The sequence below is a fragment of the Sparus aurata genome, chromosome 11 (genome assembly GCF_900880675.1).
Source record: "Sparus aurata chromosome 11, fSpaAur1.1, whole genome shotgun sequence".
NCBI classification, from domain to species: Eukaryota; Metazoa; Chordata; class Actinopteri; order Spariformes; family Sparidae; genus Sparus; species Sparus aurata.
Window position 1 is genome coordinate 31584318 of NC_044197.1, and position 24767 is coordinate 31609084.

The 24767-nt window shown below is 43.5% G+C and overlaps 2 protein-coding genes across 2 annotated transcripts in view; both read left to right on the forward strand.

Moving 5' to 3' along the window:
• zc3h3 (zinc finger CCCH-type containing 3) overlaps positions 1-12908 on the forward strand; it is a 70600-nt gene extending 57692 nt beyond the window's left edge. The window contains exons 9-12 of the mRNA XM_030433047.1: positions 2352-2483; positions 7658-7821; positions 7922-8079; positions 12642-12908. Coding sequence (XP_030288907.1) covers positions 2352-2483; positions 7658-7821; positions 7922-8079; positions 12642-12673 — 486 coding nt within the window. The 3' untranslated portion in view covers positions 12674-12908. The remainder of the gene's footprint in view (positions 1-2351; positions 2484-7657; positions 7822-7921; positions 8080-12641) is intronic.
• A 6643-nt stretch (positions 12909-19551) lies between these two features.
• Positions 19552-23504, forward strand: mafaa (MAF bZIP transcription factor Aa). The gene has a single exon (XM_030432126.1). It carries the CDS (start codon positions 20531-20533, stop codon positions 21464-21466), a length of 936 nt encoding a protein of 311 aa, XP_030287986.1. The 5' UTR covers positions 19552-20530; the 3' UTR covers positions 21467-23504.
• Positions 23505-24767: the final 1263 nt, after the last annotated feature.

The following is a 24767-nucleotide window of genomic DNA, read 5'->3' on the forward strand; positions in this document are numbered from 1 at the left end:
CATAACGTTTCTTGGTACAGATTTAGGGTTAATGTCACTTGACCCTCAGTAAACTTGTTCCTTCATGTAGGTATGACACAATATGAGAATGCTGTGTCATGATAACTCATATCACATAGTATCACCTGGTAGCTGTGTCCACAATTGGCCAAAGCCTTCAGTTGGTGTGTGTGTGTACTCTTGTCCGTCTCAGGGAAAGTGTAGTCACTCAAAAGGGGAAAGCATTTTCCTCTTTTTTTCCTTGACAAACAACCGTATAACAGGTGCCTCACACACACAGACACACACACAAGCACACACACAATGCCCTGCACCTGTGTTGGTTGTCAAACTGCCTCCGTCAGTGATGAGAGCCCAGCTGTCTGTTTGTAATGATGCCCAAACCTTTGGCCCATCCCTCCACAGGATACTCCTGCTCTTATTTCATGTGGACCCCTTAAACAGGATTGGGGGGGGGGGGGGGGGACATGGGATTGATGTGAGGGATGGGGGGTTGTCAAGGGTTATACACCCAGCAGCCCTCCGAACCTGATCCAGACACTCGTGTGGATAGCCCGAATCCTGCACCCAACCCTACTGTCCCCCCATTACCACAAATACCTCGAAACTAGACACCCCTGCGCCTACTCCCCTGGCATTGCTGCCCTACACCCGGGAACACCCACCCCCTTCTCTTCCCTCCCTTCCTCGACCACTGGCCCAGTCTGTGCACACATCCAGAGCACATAAACACATCATGAGAGCTGGATGGGCTGCAGCCTGGATAAATATTTCTGTAGCAGTTAATGAGGTAGAACTGATCCCATCCCAACTAGGAGGAGTCCCTCTCACACTGCGCCTCCCCCGACCTCCCCCCTAACTTTCTCCACCAGACCCTCTGAGAGGTATATTTAGACTGGCTTCAACACCGAACAGTAGATCTCTCCGATCACACATGCACACACAGAGGCTGTCAAGGCGCACATTCACTTTCACTCTGCTGCTGTCAACTACAATTAAGGTAATTTAGCTGCTCAGCGTGACAAATTTCCTGGCACACGGGACGTCTGAACTGTTCATGGCAGTGGTGTGCCCTAAGAACCACATGTCTGTTTACAAATTCATATAATCTCATGTAACCTGGGGCTCACATCGCCCCAGCTCCCTTCTTTATTCATTCATGGTGACACAATCTTCATGGAAAGGAAAAGATCAGCAACACAGACTAATTGGCGAAGCTTTGTCCATGACATAAACCACTTTGTACACTGCCGGGCTAAAAAAAAGTCACACAATCTAATATTTAATTGGTCTGCCTTTAGCTTTGATTACTGCACATATTCACCATGGCATTGTTTTGATAAGATTATGCAGTGTCACACAACAATTTTTCACCAAGTTTGTTGATCATGGGAGAGTCTGCCGCTACTCATCTTGGAATATGCCCTTGCCAGCAGGGAGGAAAAAATCCATTGATGGAATAACCTGGTCATTCAGTGTATTTAGGTAGTCAGCTGTCCTCATTTTCTGGGCACATAACGACCCAGATCGTAACACTTCCCCCACAGACTTGTACAGTAGGCACTAGGCATGATGGGTGCCCTTGAATCCCTTGAGTTTCCTTTGCATTGTTCGTGTGGAAATGCGCTCATATTCTCTATTGAAGACAGCCGTAAGTTCTTATGTTGATTTTTTTACAATCAAACGTTTAAGTGATCTCCAATCACGATCATTCAAGACTTTTTTCAGACCACATATCTTCCTCGAAGATAATAGTTCCCCGGTATCCTTCTAGTTTTAATGATGTGTTGGACAGCTCTTGACCCAATTTTAGTTGTCAGTTTTTTCTTTGCCTGGTGCAGGCCAATAATTTGACCCTTACATATTTTCCACAACCACAGGATATATCTTCCAGCATGGTTATTTAAGAAATGAGAAGCTACTCACTTCATCAGTAAGGGTTAAATAACTTATTGCCAGATGAAACGTAATAACCCCTGCAGTAATTACTCAATGGAAGGCTTTTACCCATTTGCTTAGTATTTTATATGTCTTCTGGAAGAATTCGATCAAAAGTGGTAGATTCAGTTGAGTCTGATTGATAACCCTAATGGAATCAATCTGATTGAAAAATAATGGATAGATGGATAAAAAATATTGTCAGACAGACTATATGAGGATAACTCATTATATATTACCATAGCAAAAGGAGATTTTGTTCAAATTCCTATCAGTCTATGCTCTGCTTAAATATTTATTTTTAGAGAATTTTGTAAAGTTTTTATAGAATACCTCTTTATAGTCTCTGTTGAGTACTATGAACAGTTTCTCAGGTTGAGATGGCTCACACATTGGTGTTTTACTTCCTCTAGATGCCGGTGTGTTCATATTTTCTGAAGGGAATCTGTAACAACAGCAACTGTCCCTACAGTCACGTCTATGTGTCTCGCAAAGCTGAAGTGTGTGAGGACTTTGTCAAGGGCTACTGTCCAGAGGGAGAGAAGGTACTACACACCACACACACACACACACACACACACACACACACACACAATCACAAAGACACACATAAAATCAGGCAGTGCTTCAATTTGATTATTCTGTAACAACAAACCCAATGTCCAGACACCTGTTCACCAAAAAAGCAGAATCCGAGACATGTTCAGCTCATCCTGGAATATCTTACTTCGTTAAAATACCTACATGAGGGACATATTTTTTTCAGTTTTCATTTTAAGATAAAGAGAACGAAGGGATAACATCTCAGCAAGATGAATAGCTTTTCTTGCATAGCAGCAGAGAGCAGATTGTAATAATTATTGAATTTCACATAAACAGTTTTTTTCTCTGGATTAAACAAAAGTATATGTGTGTCAATCCACTGTTGGAGAGAGGAGAGAGTGAGAAACGGATAGTATGGGTGTATTGATACTGCACAAAATAAAATAAAAAAAATAAGTAAATAGATAAAGTTTCAGATAATTAGAATGGATTTGTATTTATGGCAACACTAAGTGTGACGAGTATTATGGTCACTGTACAGCCGAATGTAGAATTATTCAGATCAGTCTGATTGGAATAATTGAAACAAGAGACTACACTCTTTTAACTCCTATGTTACACTATCAGTGTTTGTTGGTTTGATCTCACCGGATCTTTATTTAGTGCTGCATTGATGTTGTTACCTAATTATGAAGTTCTTTGTCTAAGCTGTGCTCTCCATTCAAACATATAATTACATTGTACAGCATGTATACAGTTACTTTGAGTTTAACTGAAGCGTAGGTAAACAAATAGTTTGGAAATCAATCCGCCCTACACACACACGCACATACTCAGTGACACACAGGCAGGAACAGCTGCAGGGGGTGGTGGTCCATAATGGCATAACTGTAGTGTTTGAGTGACGCATTGCAGGCCTGATGGGAAAGAGAGAGCCACCTACACATGACTGGAGACACCCGAGTCGCCCTAACACGCTGTCCCCACATCCACCTCAAACACTCACCTCTCTCCCCCCTCTTAGTTCGTACCTCCCTTTGTCTGCCCCTGTCTCCCCCTCTCCTCCTCTCTCTGCTTGTTTTTGAGCGTCGAGTGTGAAACAGATGCTTTTTCACACTGTCAGACCTCATTTAAATAGTGCATGGGGAAATGAGGATATAGAAAACAAAAGGGATATTAATATTTATTCTATTAGCTGAAGTGCTTAGGTCTGTGATTTTCCGTGTGTGTGTGTGTGTGTGCCTGAGTGCATATGTGTGTGTTTATGGAGCGGTGCGCTGTGAGGCTCTGGTGGCTCTATGATGGATAGCAGGCAGTAATTATAGATGGGAAAACTGCTGAGCATGGCACTATGGGCCAGGCAGACAGACACTCCAGCAGCTCAGGGGTTAATACTGCTCCTCGCCTCCATCCTCTTCCATCCTCCATCCTCCATTCTCCTCCTCCTCCTCCATCCTCCTCTTCCTCCTTCGTCCTCCTTCTCCACCTCCTCCTCACAGACTTGCCACTATGCTCCCTCATCCTGGCTTTGTCTCACACTCACCCTCACCCTATGTGTGTGTGTGTGTATTCCCTTTTTTTATGACATCAAATGTGGCTCCTACATTCTCTCCCATGTTCTGACATGTTAGCCGAAAGTTGGCCATCAAGCATCGTTGAGCATCTGTGACCAACTGTGATTTGACAAATTTGGTGATAGTGTCCTGTTATTGCCTCTTAAAACTGACTATTCGGCTGATGTTGAACCATTTCAGCAGCAGTCTGTAACAAACTTTGATAAGCTTTTTAGCCTAATGAATCTTTTTTTTTTCTTTAGAATGCCATCTACATTTTTAATGCATGAGCATATAAGGATTAAATTTGTTGTGGAAATGTTGGGTTAGTTTTCAATGTTCGTCTCTCTACATGTACAAGCCTGGAATTATGTCTGTTTTGGGGCACAGCAAAGTCGGCCTGCATGGGCTTACTGTAAATAGATAATCACTGAAATTTCAGTTCTGGGTGAATTAACAGCATTATGCAGCCCTTTTTGTATCAATATTTTAAAACACATTTCAATCTGTCTATGTAATAGAAGGGGCAGTACGACTACACTCTGGGGCATGGACAAGCACTGGCTCTTTGGCCAAGGTATAATTCCTGCCCTTCGTGGACACATGCACATAGCTTCTGCCATACAGATACAAATTACAGAGTATGTGCATGTTTGCAGGGACTTGGTGCCACTCTTTGCTGGGTAATTCAAATACAGCTTTGAACAGAAAATAAGGCGCCAAGCCAGGCAGTCTTTGTTGGCATTTGTATTTGAGCTCAGCCTTCGGTGAAGATGCATCTAAAAAGGTGAACTTGCACTTTTCCTCAGTCTCTTACTTTAAAATTCCTTTGGCACTAAAGGGAAACACACACTTGCAGAATCTTGACTTACATCACCTCAGGATAGGCCGCCCACTGTCCCAACGCTGGAATTTCCAGAAAAGCAGACATGTTATCACATGTGGCACACATCGTGGCCATCAATTACAGGACCTCAATAACATTTGGTCTTTAGGACGCATTCGCTGTGTTCTACAGATGTCACTATAGCTCAGACAAATAATAAACAGAACATGGGGACATAGTCCAACAGCAACATTCACAAAGCCAGTGACCTGTTTACATTTACAAAGCAAGACTTGATAGCACAAATAAACACAAAATCGAAAATTGAATAGAATCATGCCATGACATTGTGAGTTATCATAGTGTGTTCTTCAATGAAGTGAATGAGAAGGCAGCATATTTTTCATGCACTTCTTATGTTGGTCTGAGGACAATTTAGCTGTGTTGTATCAGTGTGAACTTCAATTTTCTTAATACCACTCTGTTTGTTAATGCAAGAGCAACCTGAGCTGTTCTCTGCTCAAGACGAGAGTGTCGGCTTAATGCCCAAAATGTAAATGCATGTGATGTCCCTTTTTTATTTTACTGTCTTTTCCGTCTCCCCATCCTCCCTCCTTCTCGCTCTCTCTTTCTTGCTTCTTTTGCTCATTCTCTTGGTAAATGTGCTGACTCCTCCTGGTTTTGGCCCAGCAGAGAGCTCTCTAATAGGCCCCAGAGATATCCCAGCATTCCTTAAATCAAGTGGAAAATTGTTAACTTGGTGTGAGATAAAGATGTTCTGTCCACTTTAGCTTTTTCCTCCCATCTTCTCTCTCTCTCTCTCTCTCTCTCTCTCTCTCTCTCTCTCTCTCTCTCTCTCTCTCTCTCTCTCTCTCTCTCTCTCTCTCTTTCTCTCTCTCTCTTTCTCTCCCTCTCTCTCTCTCTGTCTCTGTTTTTTTATGAAAATGAGGATGTATTGAGCTGTGGGGAGTGGACTGAGCTTTTGCAATCAACAGTGAAGAATATACAGTTTTTGATTTGGCCCTTTTTCATTTCTTGCACAGTAGTAGGCTGGGAGGTATAAGCAACCCTTATAAAATGACATGTAATATTGTGGAGTTGTTAGGCATCACATTGGCCTAAGTGATTATGGCTAAACAGTTCAGCTTAATAATATTTTTACAAATCCGTCTGTGAATGGATGCAATCAAGCTACAAAAACTAAAAGTGAGTTTGATAATCATGATACGAACCCCACATTAGCTTGCAATCAAAACAAATGATAAACTTTTTGTTGTGAGGTCTGCAGCCACAGCAACAGTACATAAACAAAAACTGTGAACGTGATTGGTCAAGCAGTTTACCTGTCAACTGGAAATGCTCAGTACTATCAAATGGAAACCAATGACCTGGCCTCTGGCAGCATCGGCCAATGTTTTGGGGCTTCTTGTATATCTAGGGTATGATAACTGATATCCAGGTCACTGCCTCCTTTGGGCACCTGTCATTGTTTACAGTCTGATTCGTAACTTGAAATTTGAGAATGCAGTTGAGAGATTACTTTTATTTTTAAATTTATCTGCATATGAATCCATTTTAATTCAAACAAATCTAATAAGAAGCTTAATTGACATCAGACGTTAACTGATGGGTTCAGAGATTGCATTCAGTCAGTGCATTTTGCCTTGTTTGCTCTCCAAACATGCAACCAAAGCCTGCTCAAATGTGATTTGATAAACATTAATTTCTCAGCCCTATCAGGATCTGACCATGACCTGGCTCAGTACTGATATCAGACACCAGATAAAACATTACTGACACCAGCAGCAAACCTGAGTTGTTGAGCGAAATGTGATGTCAAAGCTGCAGCCCTATAAGATGATCCGGAGAAACATTTGACAGCGAGCTGACCTGGGGCCGCCCTGGCACCCAAGGGTGCTGGAACATGGGTGTAAGGGCAGTGAGTGAGGCTTTGATGGCAGTGAGTCAGGGCTGCTGGCCCCAGAGAGAGTTGACCACAGCGTCCTGGAAAATTGATCTCAGGATCCCTCTCCCCTCCACACACACACACACACATCCCCCAATACAACCTCTATTTTTGGACCAATCTGCTTCCCAGTCCCGCACTCCTCACCCCAGCACTCGCAGACACACACTACTCACAGCCTGAACCCCATAGTGAATATAATTAGCTTTTCTGACAGGTGGGAGGGATCGGATCTCATGGAGAATGAAGCTACCAATTTACACCCTTATTACACTGTCATACACACTCAGTTGCAAACATGCATGTGTAAGCTCGCTCTCTCATGCACAATGCTTCCCAGAATGACGTTAACGGTGACCCACTTGCTCAACTGGTATGTTAAAGAAGAGGGTGACGGAAAGAGTGTCTGTCAAAAGTAGAAGGAGAGTGGATGGAATAAAAGAACAAAATATCAAGTACCTTTGCTTACTTTAAATGCTGTCACGCCAGTCTTTAACTTTGTGTAGTGAAATCATAGGCACATTATTCAAGACAGAAAACTTCACCTTGTTTAAGAAACTTGCAAATTATTTTCATTAAGGCTTACGATTTAGAAGTTATTGTAGATTGGATTTGAAGGTTAGAAGTTGGTTGAATTCACAGCCAGAGCACAATCTCTGTCACAATCAGAAAAGTCAGCGTCACAAAACACATATATTAACAAAGACCTGAACCGAATCCACACATACTAGAGTTCTGTAACTGTATCAGAAGACTTGCATTTCTTTGTGAAAGCTGTTACAATTGAAACCTGTGCCTCTGTGTTTTACTCTCCCTCTCTCTAACCTCCAGTGTAAGAAGAAACACACTCTGGTGTGTCCAGACTTCTCCAAGACAGGGTCCTGCGCTCGGGGAGCCCGCTGTAAGCTTCAGCACCGCCAGCGAGCCAAACGAAGCGCAAGCAACACCGCCACCGCCACTGTCAAGAGAGCCCGAATCAAGGAGCCCTCCAAGAGGTCACAGAAGTAGATTTTACCAAGATGAATCAATCATCTGAATTCATTTATGAAGTTAAAATCCTTAAACGTAGTTTTTAATGTCTTTTCTTTCTTCTAGGCCCTGCCTCTCTGTCCTCATCCCAGAGGTCTCTCAGGTAGCTCCAAGTGAGCCCACCAAAGGTCCTCTGGTACTGCCATCATTCATCTCCCTCTCCAGCTCCCCAGAGGAGGCAGATGCACCAGACACACCACTTGCTGAGACCTCACAGGTTAAAGGTACGGAAAAACGTTACCCAATAAACTTGGAGCGGCTTAGAGTAGGGCTGCATCGATTACCATTTCTGGGGCTTCAAAGCTTCAGAGTTTGTATGTGCGTGAGTTGTGAGACTTATGAAGACACTACAGAGGAGCTCTGTTTCTTTGGCTTTTTCAGTTTTTTGCCTCTACTTCAGTGAAGCCAACACAACAACAATATCTCCTTCCTTAAAAAACAACTCTTAAAAACAAAACATGGAAATACTAGCCCTTTTTACACAGCGTCTCCGCATTATCTCCGGAGTGGTGGTTCGCCAATTCTCCGCCGATGGTGATTCACACAGAGCGAAGCATCTCCGCCTTCACGTGTGTAATTCACACAGAAAGCCAGCGCAGCGGCTCCTAAAGAGGCGTGACGGTACACGTCATGTTGATGACGTCGGTGTTTCCCCAGGTGTTCTCCTTGTCTATCTAAACCCGTGGACAGTTTATAATCATATGGATGCTGTTATAATGTGTAGTGATTGAGATCCTGACCCACCAAACATCCTGGAAAGTGACAGAGTTTTTCGCGCTAAATTACATAATTATACATAATCACCATCAGTAAACAGGACGCTGTCTGACTCTGTCACTCGCAGGGACGGAGGCTGTTTTCTCGGGGAAAGTTCCCTGAAGTCTCAGTCCGGAGAGCTGACGGTTGCGGTGATTTATTTCCATCACAAACTCTCTGTGATCCGCACCTCCGGATTATCCGTTCACACTGGGACGGCTCACCAATAATGTGGCCCTGATACTACCTCCAGAGGCGGATCAGCGCCGGAGCCAAATTCCCCCCCTCTCCGCATCTGAAACTTTCACACAGGGAAGGGTGCAGAGAATTGGCGCAGGATCCCCACATGCAAGCGGCAGTGTGAAAGAGGCTACTGATAGGGTTATTGCAAACAAGTCCAGTTGTCAAGTTACAGAGTTACATTTCCTTTTTTGTGAAAAAAAAAAAAAAAACATGAGAAAACTTAAATTTTTCATACATTTGTTGTAAACGTCTATCAGATTTAGCAGACATCTTAGCTCAAATTTTACCTACTGTATGTACGTTATGGTGGTGCATGGTTATTTGCACACTTGTTTTATGTGCATGAGGAATTATAGCTGACATTAGGAAAGCGTTTATTCCACTTTGATTTCAAAATAAGCAGTTTGAATGATCTGCTTTACTTAATATCAAGTGCAGATTTTCAGTCATTCTGACCAGAGACGTTTTGTGGAAGGATCGTGCTCGATATAAAAGCCGCAGGATCAGGCCTGAGTTTATGTCAATGGGGAGTGGTGATTTGTCTGAGTTGCAGACAGATAATGATGATCAGAGCGGGGATTTAGAGTGAATGTGATGATGCTCAGGGGAGAAGTAATAATGCTCAGAGGAAAGAGGTAATAATATTTAGTTTTTTGCGTGGATGGAGGCACAGCTGAGCTCTCTGTTGACAGACAGACAGATAGAGGATTAGGAGAGAAGCTGCATCCCCCCTCCAGTGTCCTCCCCCGTCCTCCCCTCCCCAGGCTTGACCATCCACCTGCCCCTGCAGGCTGGATGCACATGCACAAATGCATTCAGGCCGACACTACAAAACACTGGTTACTCTTATTTGACTGAATTTGTAAAATGTATTTATTTTACTTTATTTCCTTGTTGGTGACACCACTCACCGGACTGTAAATAATATGGTGTCAAGATAAATTAATTTGTAACACCACTTGCTGAGCAAAATCTTTTCATTGGCTGTTCTTTAAAGATTTCCTTAAAATTAGCAAAGACTTGTCCTTTAAGTAAGGTTTTCCACAAAAATGTACTAGTTTCCCAACCAGAGGTGTGTTTCATTGACTAACAACATTAAAACGTCCCAAGAGACTTGAACTGCTCAGAGACAACAGATTTGTCACCGCTTAGCTGGAAAAGCTGGACATGGATCATCAGACTCCTCTTAACTGCGCATTGTTAGAAGATCTGCAGTTAGCTATTGCTGAGATTTTCTTTTGTGTTCATCAGTTGTTTCAGTCAGGCATAGTTGATGATTTCCAGGCTAAATCCATCTATTATGTAAATTGAATCTATAATGGTCTATATGCATTATTGACTTAACATACACACAATTTCTCACACCTAATCATCTTCTAAATAAATTGCAAATAAACTATTTGGGGAACCACTCAATCCCTACCTAAATGGAGCATTCCACTGTTTACGCCTGGGAACTATGGCCTCACGCTTGGAGGTGCTGACTCGCAAATCGAGTGCTTCACGTTGACTTGAAACCACTGGATGGAGCCAGAAGAACCACATCCTCTGCAAAGAGGAGAGAAGTAATTCTGTGATCCCCAAACTAGACATGCAGTCCCCTGAGTCTGTGCCTTGAGATCTTATCCATGAAATTCAGGAACAGAACAGGTGACAACCCCTGGCAGAGCCCAACACCCACTGGAAATGTTTTTGAATTCCTGCCTTAAACAGGACACAGCTCTTACTCTACTCTGATTATATAAGGACCGAATGGCTCATACCAACCGCTCTAGTGCGTCCCCTACAAGGATCCTGGAGGATATGATCACAAGCCATCTCCAAGTCACAGACTGGATGGGCTATCTTCCATTACCCCTCTAGTGACCCTGCAAGAGCAAAGAGCTGCTCCACTGCTCCACGTCCAGTACAGTGTCTGAATTGCTCCTCCTCAATTTGAGAGTATCAGTAAATCTGAGCCTTCTTTCAGTCTCCCTTGCATAAGCTTCACCTTGGAGGCTGAGCAGTGTGATACCCCGATAATAGGAGAACTCTCCTGTATCCCTTTTTTAAACAGTGGGAACCAACAACTTAGTCAGCCATTCCTTAGGCACTGTCTCGTACATCAGTGCAACATGTTGGCTAAGACAGCCCAACAGTCTCCAGACAGAGCCTTCAGTATCTCAGCACAAGCCTCATCCAGACTGAGCGCCCGCCCCTGAGGAGCTTCTGAACTACCTCATAGACCTTTGTAAGGCATGAGGCTTCCCCTGACTTTTCAAACAGAGAGGAGCTGTTGGTCGAGTTCCTGAACGTGTTCTTTCCACTGCTCAACAACATGCCCGGCCTTGGTCAGCGTTTCTCTTCCACCCTGCTGAACACAGCCTGAGCCAAGCCCTGCTTTTCCTTCCCGAGTAGTCTGACAGATTGCAAGAACTTCCTTAAGGCCAACAGATAGTCAGTCTTCATAGTTGTCCTGGACGTCCTCCCACAGAGTCCAGATGAACGCAGCCTTTCTGGCCTGCCATCACTAATGGATGATGCCTAGCTCTAATACTAAAACACCAAAGGTTTGTTCTGTCCTTAAAATTCCTCTTATTATTTATAAACAGAGGTGTTTCTGGTCGCTCTTTTTTCAGTGAGTAATCCTCCCTCTCTTTCATGGTTTATATTTGGTCTCCTCTGCTTGGAAACAAGCAGGACCTTTGACCTGACCTGAGTCAACTTGACCTCTGACCTTTTCCACTCACTTACACACACAGCCCAAATTTCTAATAATATTGTTGCAGCAGATGTTCTCATATGTGTTCTTGTAAGTTTCTGTTTGTTTTTTGTGATTCGTTCTTAGGCCTCATATCCATTCAAACGATTGCGTTGCTCAAATCCAGAAACTGTAAAATTGTCTTGGGCATTTATGGTGTTTAGATGTGCTGGAGGAGAGCCCAGTCTGAGTAACTCTATATTTTTCTTTTTGTTTGCTTCTTGCTTTTCCTCTCATGTTTTCATCAAGAATCTAAGGGAAGATGAAAAAGTAGACTGTAAAATTGTACAAACATCTGCTTCCAACTGTAGAGATAAACGTAGGCATCAATCAACAGGAAACTTAACGATGTTGATGACTGATCAGCTATTAAAGTCACATGTCGAGCAGAAATGCCAAGCAGTGTCTAGTTACAACTTTTACAATGTGTGAATTAGATTCTCTTCTCTGTTTTATGTCATTGTAAATGGAATCACACTGAGCTCTGGAAACTTGCAATTGACATGTTTGACAATATTTTCTGACATTTTGTTGTAATCAGTAGTTTAATGGAAAATTAAAAAAAACTATTACTTACAGCTCTAGAACTGAGCTGCTGTAGCATTTTTCTATTCAAACACGTGTGAATCATTTCGTCGTCGCTCCACCCACTCCGTCCTGCTGGTTTGTGCTCTTAAGTATTACTAATGACACTCTGGTCCTCCAGTAACACACTGCACCGCCCAGAGCCTCATTAAAGGTGGAACTCAGCCAAACAAGCTCCTCTTCACTTTGCATAAATTAGCTCAGACGCAATGTATCACTGCCAGACTGTTACTTCACACACACGCACGCTTCCTTTACACACATTCATCCATCCCTGTTGTCCTGTTCTCTTCCTCATTTACTCATCAACTGAGATGTCATCAGTCAGTGTTTTAGCAGTTTTCAGCACACAGAAGATCAGAGTCAGTTACACATGAGTGAACAGACACACACATTCTTTTTGTTAATTAAATTCTGCCAATACTCACCTTTTCATTTTAATTTGTCGTTTTTCTTCCACAGAGAAAAAACTGCAGATCAAGCCTCGGCTGTGAGACGACAGACCAGCAGCACTGGAGGTGAAAAACACTGTGATCACTGTGGTTTTTCCTGACAGGTGTACTGTATATGTGTCTTTTCCTTTGAATTCCTTTACTCAGGGCCTGAAAGTTTTATCTTCTTTATCATTAACTGTGTTTTACATAACAATTTGGGTGTTTACAACACAGATTTTCTCATCCGGTTTTGTAAATTTTAAGAAGACAAATAAAATATCAACTCTTGCTTGTATCTTGTTTCACAGACTCTTTTTTAACACGTGAAGTCAGTGCCGTGAGAGTGTTTATAGGCTGTGAGTGTGTTTCTGTTTGGGAGCACTGGTGTCGTCACATGACCCGAGCATGTTTGTGAGAGTTTTCATTGGGAAGGTGGTGACAGAAACAGCAGTGCCCCTCACTTTAAAGCCCGGAGACAAGACACATGAGTGGACAGTGACTTCATCCTCACCATTCTATGAGCTATGTGAAGTCACATACGTCACATTTGAAATCACCCTCTCCTTCCACTTACACAAATTAAAATGCTTCCTGTGCTCATCTGTGATTAGACTCATTGTTTCAGACAGCATTTAATGCAAAAAATAAAACAAAAAACATGACATTAGCAGCATTTACATAGACCCTGATATATTCCACTAATAATTGGAATAGTAGCCCAGTCAGAATAGAAATGCTGCATGTAGCCATCTCAATCAGAAGAGACTGGCCCAATCAGAATTAAAGGAATTAAAGGCAACTGTAAGAAAAGATAGTTGATTGTTGAGTTGCATTCCCACGTCGTCAAATACAGACGCTTTGGTTTGGTATTCTCATGAAATTCTAACCCAAAACCATCTGCATTTGATAACTGTACAATCAACCAGTTTTCTCCAGAAACACCCTCCCTACCTTTAATTTTCAATCTGGTTGAGAGGAGCTGTGTAAACCTTTTGATGATACGATCAACAGGAAAATAGTAGTGCAAAATAACCATGTAAAAGCTAGATGTCGATGCCCTCTCCACATGTTAATATTCTATGATGTGAACATGTCTCTTGGGGGTACAGAAACATATATAATGTAACAAAAGCACTGTAAGCCAGGCCGTAACTGAAACTAAATGGTGACACAAAGGCCAAAAGTAATTGTGTTGTTTAGATACAAAATGGTAGTAAGATCTCAAGTCCCTAAATTGACAGAATGTCTGCACAGTGTCACTCGGAGCCCCGTACTTGGATTATGAAAAATAATAAATACAATTTCCTACATATTTGGAGAGCATTTTGCCTCACAAAACCCAGCAAAAACAGGACTTTTTGATTAATTTCATATTTATTTGCTTGAAACATCTGGCAGGCCAAATTGAACCTTATGGTTGTCCAACTTTTAGTGACTTTTAGAGTTATACATCTGCACAAATCCCATAGAAGCTGTAAGTGACACATGCAATAAAACATTTTTAACTTTTAAAATCGGTCTGCCTGTTGTTGCTAGGAGCACTTAGTGTTTGAAACTACCTCTTGATGAACAGTAGCTCATCTACTTTAGAGCAGGCTGCCAGGTGCAGACAGTGAGGTTTGTCTTGTGTTTAACCGATGTGGCTTTTTTATGGCACTGTTCTTAAGTACAATTTTGAGGTATTTCACTTGCGTATTTTCTGCTACTTTAAACTTCCTCTCTGCTATATTTATTTGATATATTTAGTTACTTTGCAGATGCAGATCATTCAGTGTTTGTCAGAGAAAGTCACCAATAACAATACACGGAATGATGCTGAGTATCGGCCCCCAGATAATCAGCCAGGCAGATAATCGGTCTATTCCTAGTCTGTATAGGCATGATGGTACCAAACCTAGCAACATGACTGTGACACAACTTAAGGAAACCGTAGGAACCTTTTTTATTTTATTTTTTTTCTAAGAAAATTTCCACAGCAAGACTCCCCCTAAAACCACAAATTGGCACACGGATATCTTTGTCAGGTTTGCTGTTTACCCCTGCAGCATGCTGTGCTATGGTACACATGTCCTGACACCTACTCCGTACTAAATGCACAAACAAGAGATTGATGTCCCTCTTCTGATCTTATCCTTGAGAAGAAGACAATGCTCAGTTTTCTTAATTCACACAAATAGTTTTACACTTCTAAATCAGCTTTATAAAAAGCCAGTTGTGACTGAATACTTCACAAAGTCACCATACTTCAGTGTGTATTTCTAAATGTATCGGAATTATTCATGAGCCCAACCGTCAAACAAGCTAGAGATATAATCAGTTATGATTGTGCAGCCATTTGCTAAACTTTAGTTTGTGTGCAGATTGTAACATACTGCCAGTTAAACGGTGTTGAATATATGTTGTCAGGATGGATATTTGTGTGCTTGCGTGTGTGTGCGACTGTTCAACTCGATTTTCTCTCAGAAGTATTGACAGCAGTGAGTGGAGATGGAGAGCTCGACATGTTTCTCAGAAAAGGCAGGAGACAGGGAGCCATCACTCTTCTCTTCTCACCACACGTTTTCTTTCCCTGTTCCTCCTCCTCCTCATCCTCCTCCTCCTCCTCCTCATCCTCCTCCTCCTCACCCGCGTTGCTCCTCTCCTGTGCTGAAGACGTAAGTGCCTTAGACAGATGTCTGCCGCCTCTTGTCTAAAACCCTCAATGCTAGCTGCTGAGCTCAGCAAACTCTAATTAAGATCAATATTTCAATTTTTAGTAAAAGCGCACGAAGACTGAGGGAGAGAAATCATCTGTCCACGAAGACTCGCAGAGACAAAAAGAAAGGTCAACTGTGATTCTTCATCGTGTGTGTTTTTGTTTGAGTGTGTGTGTGTGTGTTGGGGAGACTTGATAAGAACTGTTTTGTTGAAGTATATGTCTGTGAGTGGTTGATGTGTTCAAGGTTTCTCCTTTAGAGCTTTTTACGTTTTGAGGAATAATTCTAAGTACAATATAACTTTGATCCTATTTAGATAGATGGATGGATGGATAGATAGATAGATGGATAGATGGATAGATGATAGATGATAGATGATAGATAGATGGATAGATGGATAGATGGATAGATAGATAGTCCATTGGGAAAACTGTTTGGCTGCTCATGCAAAACCAAAGACGAACAAGTCCACTAGGTCACAACAGATGACACGTTGAACACAAACTACTCATATTGCAAGAAGGCATCAGTGTAGCAGAGAACCTATGTGGATAATAATCATAATAACAGGAATGTCCAGAAGCAATCCAGTATCACAGAAATCATGAAAATATCACTTAATTTTTAAGTTCCATTGTGCACGGAAGTTCTGTTAAAAATATTTTGTTGAGCCTCTAAGAAGTATCATCCCACTGGAAACATTGTATAAAACTCAGCTGTCTATGCAGAAGGAAGACACAAATGACCAAATGACCACATTACCAAAGAAGAAGAGGGAACAGGCTGCAGTATTTCCCTTTTTGCTCGAAGGTAGGAAACCTGAATTGCAAGATTTGAGTGGCGTCTCTCTCTCTCTCTCTCTCTCTCTCTCTCTCTCTCTCTCTCTCTCTCTCTCTCTCGTCTCTTGACAAAGCGATTTGCATCATTGGGAAAGCTGATTAAGTTTGCAGATGTTATAGTTCATTAAACAAAATTGTGTGGGTGCACGCACAGTGGAGAGAAGTTTATCATTTTTCAAAGTTCCCATTTAAATATCTGTGAACAATTACTCAGCACTTTATAAGCTACTAAACAGCTGTGAAGGAAAACAGTCACACACTCGATCAACCAATGTTTTGACAGGACTTTTTGATGTTGTTGTTGTTGCATTTTAGTTATATGTTTGACTTTTTGTTTAACATTTTCTGACTAGGCCAATGTGATAACCAACTCATAACCTAAATCAAATCACCATAACTAATAAACTCACATCACACCAACTTCGAAGGAAGGAAAGGAAAGCAGGAAAGAAAGCTAAGCTTTTTTAAACATTGGTTCAATTTTGATCTGACGTACTTGGCAATGACTGATTTGATCATATTGTACCATGATCTGATAATCTGACTTATTAATACGACAGTGATACACCTTATTTATGAGTTGGGGCATGACAACAGATCTGATCTCGACTGTCAGGAGTTAAATTCATTCATTGTCAAGGAATTTAAGTGGCTTGTTTTTGGTTAAGGGGCAGAGTGGGACTCACTTGAAGCCCCAGGATGAAATAAAGCAGAGCGGCACACTGGGAGAGATGATTTGAATGTTCAAGACCACAAACCAAAAATGAAACAGCCCTGTATTTTAAAACTCTCACTTGTGCCTGGTCTGGTCTCAGCTTCATGCTTTATGAATCTCCACATGTTCCTTTCTGACAGTCGAGACTAAACATGTCCGTGTACATTGGTGGAAACAGTCACGGTGTTTGGTTTGTCCAGTCTTTGAGGGTTTCATGTAGTCTCTTCTGACCTTTAACACTGGCACCTGTTCCCAGGTCTCATTAGATATGTTGGTGCATGTTACCACCAGGAGAACCTGCTGCTCTGAAACAACAAACCTTTTTATCTCAAAGTGGCTTCTATACGAGTGAGGCCTCCTACATGTGGTGGAATCTAAAGCCTCTCTGTTAACTTCAGTGTCCGTGCACATGCCTGCTTGCATGTCACATCCCCACACAATTAACGCTGAATCCTCCACAGCAGCATTAGTGGCTTAACAGCGATGACAAAAACCTCCAAGCCTCAGATAACCCTGAGCCACCTCCTGGAGCCGGTCCTTTTGGTCTGGACGGCGGCAACCTTGGCTCAAAGCTCGCCTTCTGGCGACTCAAAGCCCGCCGTCGATCCTCCACCTTGCTGATGTCCGTTTTGCTTAAATCGTTAGAACTGCAATTGCAGCTAAGTCCCAATATGCAAAGGCACAATGAAAACCCTGACTTCAAAAATTTATGTCTCAAGCCCTAGGCCGCAGACACTCCCCTTCCCCTGACAATGAATGGACCACAGCAGATCTTCTTAAAGGTGCCATTTCAATGCAGACTGCTTAGCTTGGCGTTTGAGGGCCAGCTTCTGCTTATTTGAAAAAAAAGAGAGAGAGAAAAAAAAAAAACCCTCCCCTAATGACTTAGCGCACCTAAACTTAAAATACCTTGATATGATTTCCCTTCATCTCACTCTCGTCTTTTCATCCTAGCCAGCAGATTGCAGGCTGGACCGGGGCGTATTTCATGGCCATTTCGGACTGGAAGTTAAGCTCAGCAGCTGTGCAAGGTTTTCCTGTTCACATCTGACCAAGTTAAACTTACTGCCACCTGTTTTTTTTTTCCCGCTGATCGGCACTTTATCCCACAGATATATGGTGGTGGGTGGATGGGACCCGGGGGGGGGGGGGGGAATGGGCGCCGCTGCTGAAAAGGCTAAGCGGCTCAGGTGCAGCGTTGTCCCAGTGATACCATCAACCCCCCCCCACCACCACCACCACCCGGAGAAGAGACAGATGTGTCCAGAAGGGAGTCGCGGGGCTTAATTATGCGTCGATCCGCAGAGATGAGACGGGATGCAATTTGTGGTTAATTGCGAATGAAAACCAGGCAGACCACCGCCAGCACCATCCAATCATACTTAACCCTCGCGCAGCTACAGCGCGGCCTGCTCGCGGAAATGCGGATTGATTTTTGGCAGAGGGGCGCGCGGCCTTAAATCGATCAGTATTGATGAATTAGGTAGTTTGTGGTGTCAGAAGGATCCACAGGCTTCCTTTGAGAGACCTCAATGAGTAAAGTAGAGACAATAAGTTGATTTTAAAGCTAATAAGGCAGAATGTGTTTTATTTAAGTGTTTAACGTTTAATTCGTTTCTAATCGTGCAGGACAGACGCGTTACCTCTCTATAAGCCTACAGCAGTACAGTGAAACCATGTGTCTACGTATGTCACCTTTTCAGCGGATGATTTTTAACAAGTTGAAAAACAGTTTATTTATTGTTTCAACCTTTTCCTGCTCTACGCGTGTTCTTCTGGTTGTGTGTGAGCGCACTGCCACCTACCAGACTCATGTTTACTCAGTGTGTCAGAATATTTAGCCAATTAACTACATTAGGATAACTCACCTCAGTGGGTCACGCTTTTTAGGGGTCAAATGTACATTTGTTGTTTTAAAATTTCAAAAACCATGGATGCAGAAACTACTAATCCTTTTGTACTGTGTGTCTTGATTTTATTTTTTTGTATGGACCTTGAGTCTGAAAATAAAGCTTATCTATCTATCTTCTTATCTATCTATCTATCTACCTGGGATTTTTGCAGCTCCCTGAAAATGTTTTCTTAGATTAATGTTCAGTGAGTTTCAGCTGTCCAAAAGGTTCCACAGCAAAAACATTCCAGATTCTAACATTTATGAACGTTGGTTAAACGTTTAACGGATCTAAAAGTAACAATTAAAAGTAACATGTCATAATAAATGCTCTTTCAGTCACAGATATATCCACGTTTAGGTCCCAATAATGCGATACACTGTTAAATAACTTGAATGTTCAGCCTGTGGAAGATATGTTCTTCCCTTGTGGAATCCAAACCCATGCTGACAGCCTTATTACATAACTGACACGCAGTTTTGAGACGTAGAAAACTGTTTCTCTGCTCCGAGTAAACATTTTTTTCTCTGAGAAACCGCCGGAGCTCTCATCTTACTCCGCGCTCCTCCGTGCAGTAGCACCTGCTCGGTCACTAGAGGGGGGGATCTGCTGCACCTGTTCTCCCTGCGCGCTCCGCTCCCCTCGGCTCCCCTCGGCTGTTCTCGGCCGGAGTGGAGGCTCTGCTATAGGAGAATGCAAATGCACCTACTGTGATCTCCTCCCATTGGCCCGTCACACCTCTGTGTGGGAGGGTCGAGGGCCACGCTGTCTGTATAAAAGCAGATTGCCTTCCAGCGTCTCAGTGACACTGCGTGGTTGCACCGTGAAAACAATTTGAGGGCCGTTGGAGAGAAAACCAGAGTGGAATTTATCATCTCTTGCATAATAACAGACACAGTCAACACGTAGGGTAAACAGAGCGCCCCGGTGAGGGGTGACAGGACCGCGGGGACCGAAGCTGAGTAAAATATCTGGACTGACCACACGAACAGGGACCAGACTCTCCTGTCCCTCCACGTATGAGCTCCACCTGCAGCTCCAGGTTAACCTCAAATGCATGTGAACTTTGAAAACTTCTGCATGTGCCATTCCAGTTTGGATTCCCGGGACTTTTTTTGGCACACCTTTACGCACGCTTGCGCTGCGCCCTGTGACCGCCACACAGCGTCTGATCCGCCTGTGTGAGAAACTTTCTCTCCGGGCCATGCTGCAGTGACTCCAGTCCGCTGCCCGAGCCTCCATGATCAAGTTGTAAACAGCAGCAGGCGAAGAAGGATGCTTGGAAAATATTTATAACGCTCCGAACGGAGGAGACGAAATCTGTTCTGTTCGTGTCACTTGATCGAGCCGAGGACAGTAAATCACAAGGAGGCAAGTGGGCTGCAGAGGTGAGGCGAGGACAAGACAGGTTGGTGTCTCCAAATTCACCGGGCTCGTGTTTCAGCCGCCCCGGGGGCTCCTGGTATTAAAGCTTGCATTTGACCTGGGATAAGTTGTCAACAAGAGCAGCGAGCAGAGGCGAACTGGCAGGTGTACAAGTTCATTTACATGCATACGTATATTCACGCCACTATATATAGAAGTTGTTTTAGAGGCGAGCAGCCTTAAAAAGTTTCTCCACCCACCCGCCGGCCTTGCAGCAGCCCCACGCACCGGGCGTGTGCGTGAGTCTATATATACACCATACAGGCTTTAATCCTCCTCGCAATCTGTATCCGAGGGGGCTGCCCGCCGTCGGTTTGGCTGTGAGGGCAGGAGTCGTCGCATGGACTGAAATGGCCACCGACCTTGCCATGAGCGCAGAGCTGCCCAACAGCCCTCTGGCCATCGAGTACGTCAACGACTTTGACCTCATGAAGTTTGAGGTGAAAAAGGAGCCGCCTGAGGCCGACCGCTACTGCCACCGCCTCCCGTCCGGCTCCCTGTCCTCCACCCCGATCAGCACACCCTGCTCCTCCGTGCCTTCCTCGCCGAGCTTCTGCGCCCCGAGTCCTGGCGCGCAGCCCAACCAGAGCCTGACCAGCGGGGTCAACAGCAGCGGCAGCAGCAACAACAGCAGCGGCAACAACAATCACAGCAACGCGGGCAAACCTCAGCTGGAGGATCTGTACTGGATCCCCAGCTACCAGCACCACATCAACCCCGAGGCGCTCAACCTGACCCCGGAGGACGCGGTGGAGGCCCTCATCGGTAATGCGCATCACCATCACCACCATCACCAGGCCTACGAGGGCTTCCGCGGGCAGCAGTACGTCGGGGAGGACCTGACCACGGCCTCGGCGGGCCACCATCACCAGCCCCATCACCATCACCATCACCACCACCACGGCCACCACGCCCGCCTGGAGGACCGCTTCTCGGACGAGCAGCTGGTCAGCATGACTGTGCGAGAGCTGAACCGGCAGCTGCGGGGCTTCAGCAAAGAAGAGGTCATCCGTCTAAAGCAGAAGAGACGCACCCTGAAGAACCGCGGCTACGCGCAGTCCTGCCGCTTCAAACGCGTCCAGCAGAGGCACATGCTGGAGACAGAGAAGTGCACCCTGCAAAGCCAGGTCGAGCAGCTGAAGCAGGACGTGGCGCGCCTCGCCAAGGAGAGGGATCTTTACAAGGAGAAGTACGAGAAGCTGGCCAGCCGGACCTACAATGCCGGCGGACCCGCGAACACGAGAGATCCGTCCGGGAAACAGGCCAACCCCGAGTTCTTCATGTGAGAGACTGGCTGACTGTTTGTAGCATAGACTCTGAGTTCTCCCCACACCAACATCCTTTTTACATTATTTATATTTTTCTGCGTTTGTATTTTGTTTACAGTTATTCCCTCGACAGAAAAGACTTCGACACAATAAACGAGCATCAGATGCGCATTTTGAGTCTTAAAGATGTTTCGGCTAAACTTCTGTAAGCTCACTCCGAGCTGTCAGGTGAGCACATGGGATCACTTAGCCTGTAGACTTTTCTTTGATCAGAAGTCTTATTGTACCAGTCTGACATTTAACGTGACTGTCTTAATTCAGAGAGATGATTTTGTCTTAAAACTGGGCGAAAGATTTTTTTTTTTTTTCTTCTTCTTCTTTCTTTTTTCAAATCAGACCGGACTGAAAGAGAAGCGGATGAAGAAGAATCTGCAACCACCGCCTCTGTTTTGGCTCGACAGACTGTTTGTGTGACAGTGAGGCGGTCTGTGCTGCAGAGAAGAGACCTTTCAATATTGCAAGTCTATAGTTTCCCATCCCTATTTGCAACCCTGCATGCAGGACATGTATGGTAACCTCCAGTCATCTCCCAGAATCCTTCCACGTGTATGGAAAGCATGGCCCACGGTTCTCTCTCCTCCTCTCCCTCCTCCCCTGCCATCAGTAAGGCCTGGGTATGCAAAAAGCCACAAAATGTTGCCCCATTAACCCCCTGAGAGGTGCAAGGACTGCGGACAAAATTGCAACAACGTGCTACTGCGAAACATGGATGCGTCTTTAACTGCTATTTTCAATCAACTTTTCTATTGTTTTAAAAAGAAAAAGACAAAACGACAAAAAGAGATTAACTGAGCCAGATTTTAGACTGTATTTATTTCCACCTGTACATAATGTGTAGAGAAAAAAAAACAGTTACCTGTGTTATTTTACCTTTTTCTCTTTTTAAAGAAAAAAACGCTTTTGTTGCTTGGATTATTCGAAATGTCTTAATACAAAATGTTTGTATGTTACAGCATGCAAATCGTCTATGGTATCCTCCTCCTACTGAACATGTGTAATGTCAAAGGCGAGCCTATACTGCACTAAGAAGAGATCAAACTGGACACGCGTTTTGTTTTCTACTGATAGGACCTTTGATCTGGATGTAAATTTGATGAGGTGAGAGCCTCGGCCATTAGATGGACAAGGACTGTATTCGCTGCTAAAACTCTATGCACCAACCTGATGATTAAAATTAGTTAAATGGTTCCCCCCCACCCCCCTTTTTTTTCTTTTTACTTTTAGTATAAAAAAAGAATTAAAAAATCTCGGGCCTGCGGGTTTGTTCAGCAGTCCGGTGTCTTAATGAGGTCTTGTGTCTGATAGGAGGATGCTTGATAGTTTTGAAAAGAGGAGACTTTGCCTGGTGGTAGAGCTTACTGTTCTTGGAGTAACTCGATGCATTATTCTGTCTACAAGAAGTCCCTGGTTCGTGTGTTTTCTGCTGCCTAGATATATGTGCAATATTGTGCAGAAGTGTCCGACGATGAAGCCTACCTGTTGGATGGCAAGAACTTGCAGGAAAGAGAGAGAAGCTGGAATGATTACATAGTAAATGCCACAGAAAAACAAAATCCATTTGATGCGTATTTTTAATTGCTCCCCAAAATGTCCGATGTGTATGTGAGTGAGCCCAGAAATCCGAAACAAAACGATCAAAAATGAATCTAGCAACAAATCTGCAAATTAATCCTTTGCCCCAAAATAACTCTTTTTTTTTTTTATTTATTTCTATCAGATTTTTTTTTTTTTTGGTTTTATAAACTCCAATTTCAGTCATATTTCCTGTGGCAAGTAGAGCCTAAAAATACCGAACTGATCTGAGAGAAGACTGCGAGAAAACAAAAGGAAAGTCAACTTCTGCACAGTGCTGTTAATGTATATCTGTACATATCATTTCTATATTTATTCAACGAACGTGTCCTAACGTGTCAACAAGTGAAAAACCTTCAAAGTGGAACGTTGTTGAGAATCTTGTTTTCATAATGTTTAATAAAAAGTTCTTCTGTCCCAAACCTGTCAGACTGGCGCTGCCCTCATTCTCACACCTGAGGCTTTATTTTGAAATGAACAGAAATACTTCCTACCTCTGAATTATTTAAACTGCGGGGTTTATGTAAGATTTTCACGGATCTGGGAGACATCTGTTTCTTATTTTAGGCCCGTTGCGTCTCGTCGCAATGTAGTTGAAAAAGCCCCTTAAATAGATTGAAATAAATACAATAAAAAAACGTTATTATTTTTATTCTAAACTAAATGATTTTGTTCATATGCGAAGGAAAAGCAAAAAGATGTTCGACTTTCAGCTGCGTCCAGCGTCCGTTTTAACGCCGTATGAAATTATTAGTAAGAAGTATTAAAAGTATTAGACTTAAAAATATATAATAATTATATTATAGTAATAATTGTGCCGAATTAATTTGACTGGATATTTTTGATATTATATATTGATCTGTAAACACAGAACGTTAACGAGCGTGTCAGAAAGCATAATGTAAGGGTAAGTGTTTTGTCACTCACTAGGCCAATATTAATAATGTTATTATAGTTATTATTATTACATTTACATTTTCATTTAGAAATAAATATTTTCTAATTAAATTGAGCCTTTAATTAGTGTTTTCTCGTATTTATTTTCGGTTTTCCCACTGTGGGATTTTTTTCGGCTGTCACAGCTGATGACAGAAATGAAACTGCGTGTGTTTGTCCCGGACTTGACTGCAGGATGTTGGGCAAGAAGCTGCTCTGGTGTCCGTGAACATCACAGCCCAGCATCACTGTCAGCGGGCCTCTCCATCAGCAGCTGATGGAAGGATGGATGGATGGATGGAGCCGGCCTGCTCTCTCTCACACACACTCTCTCTGTATGCTGTGAGTGTGTCCATAGGGCAGCTTCACTTGATACCCTCTAGTCCACTCTAAGTGCGCGCGTTCGTGCGCGCGCCCTAAACGGCATTAAGTGGCCTCTCTCCTCTTCTTCCTCCTCCTCCTCCTCTTCCTCCTCCTCCTCTTCCTCCTCCTCCTCCTCAGGTTGGAAGCAGCGCGGGTTGAGACAGATGCCACCCGGCGTTGGTGCTGATGTGACACCGCTGTTAGGCCCGGTGGGTGCGGCTCACTTCACACGCATATCACAACTCACCATGAATGAGTGTGTGACTGAAAGGGAGTGTGTGAGTGTTTGTGGTTGGACGTCAATAGAAGAAAGACAGTGATCTGTGCAGCAACGCAGCTTCTCCGGGTGCACCTGTAGCACTTAGGGCTGTTGCTGTGCAGTCTGTGT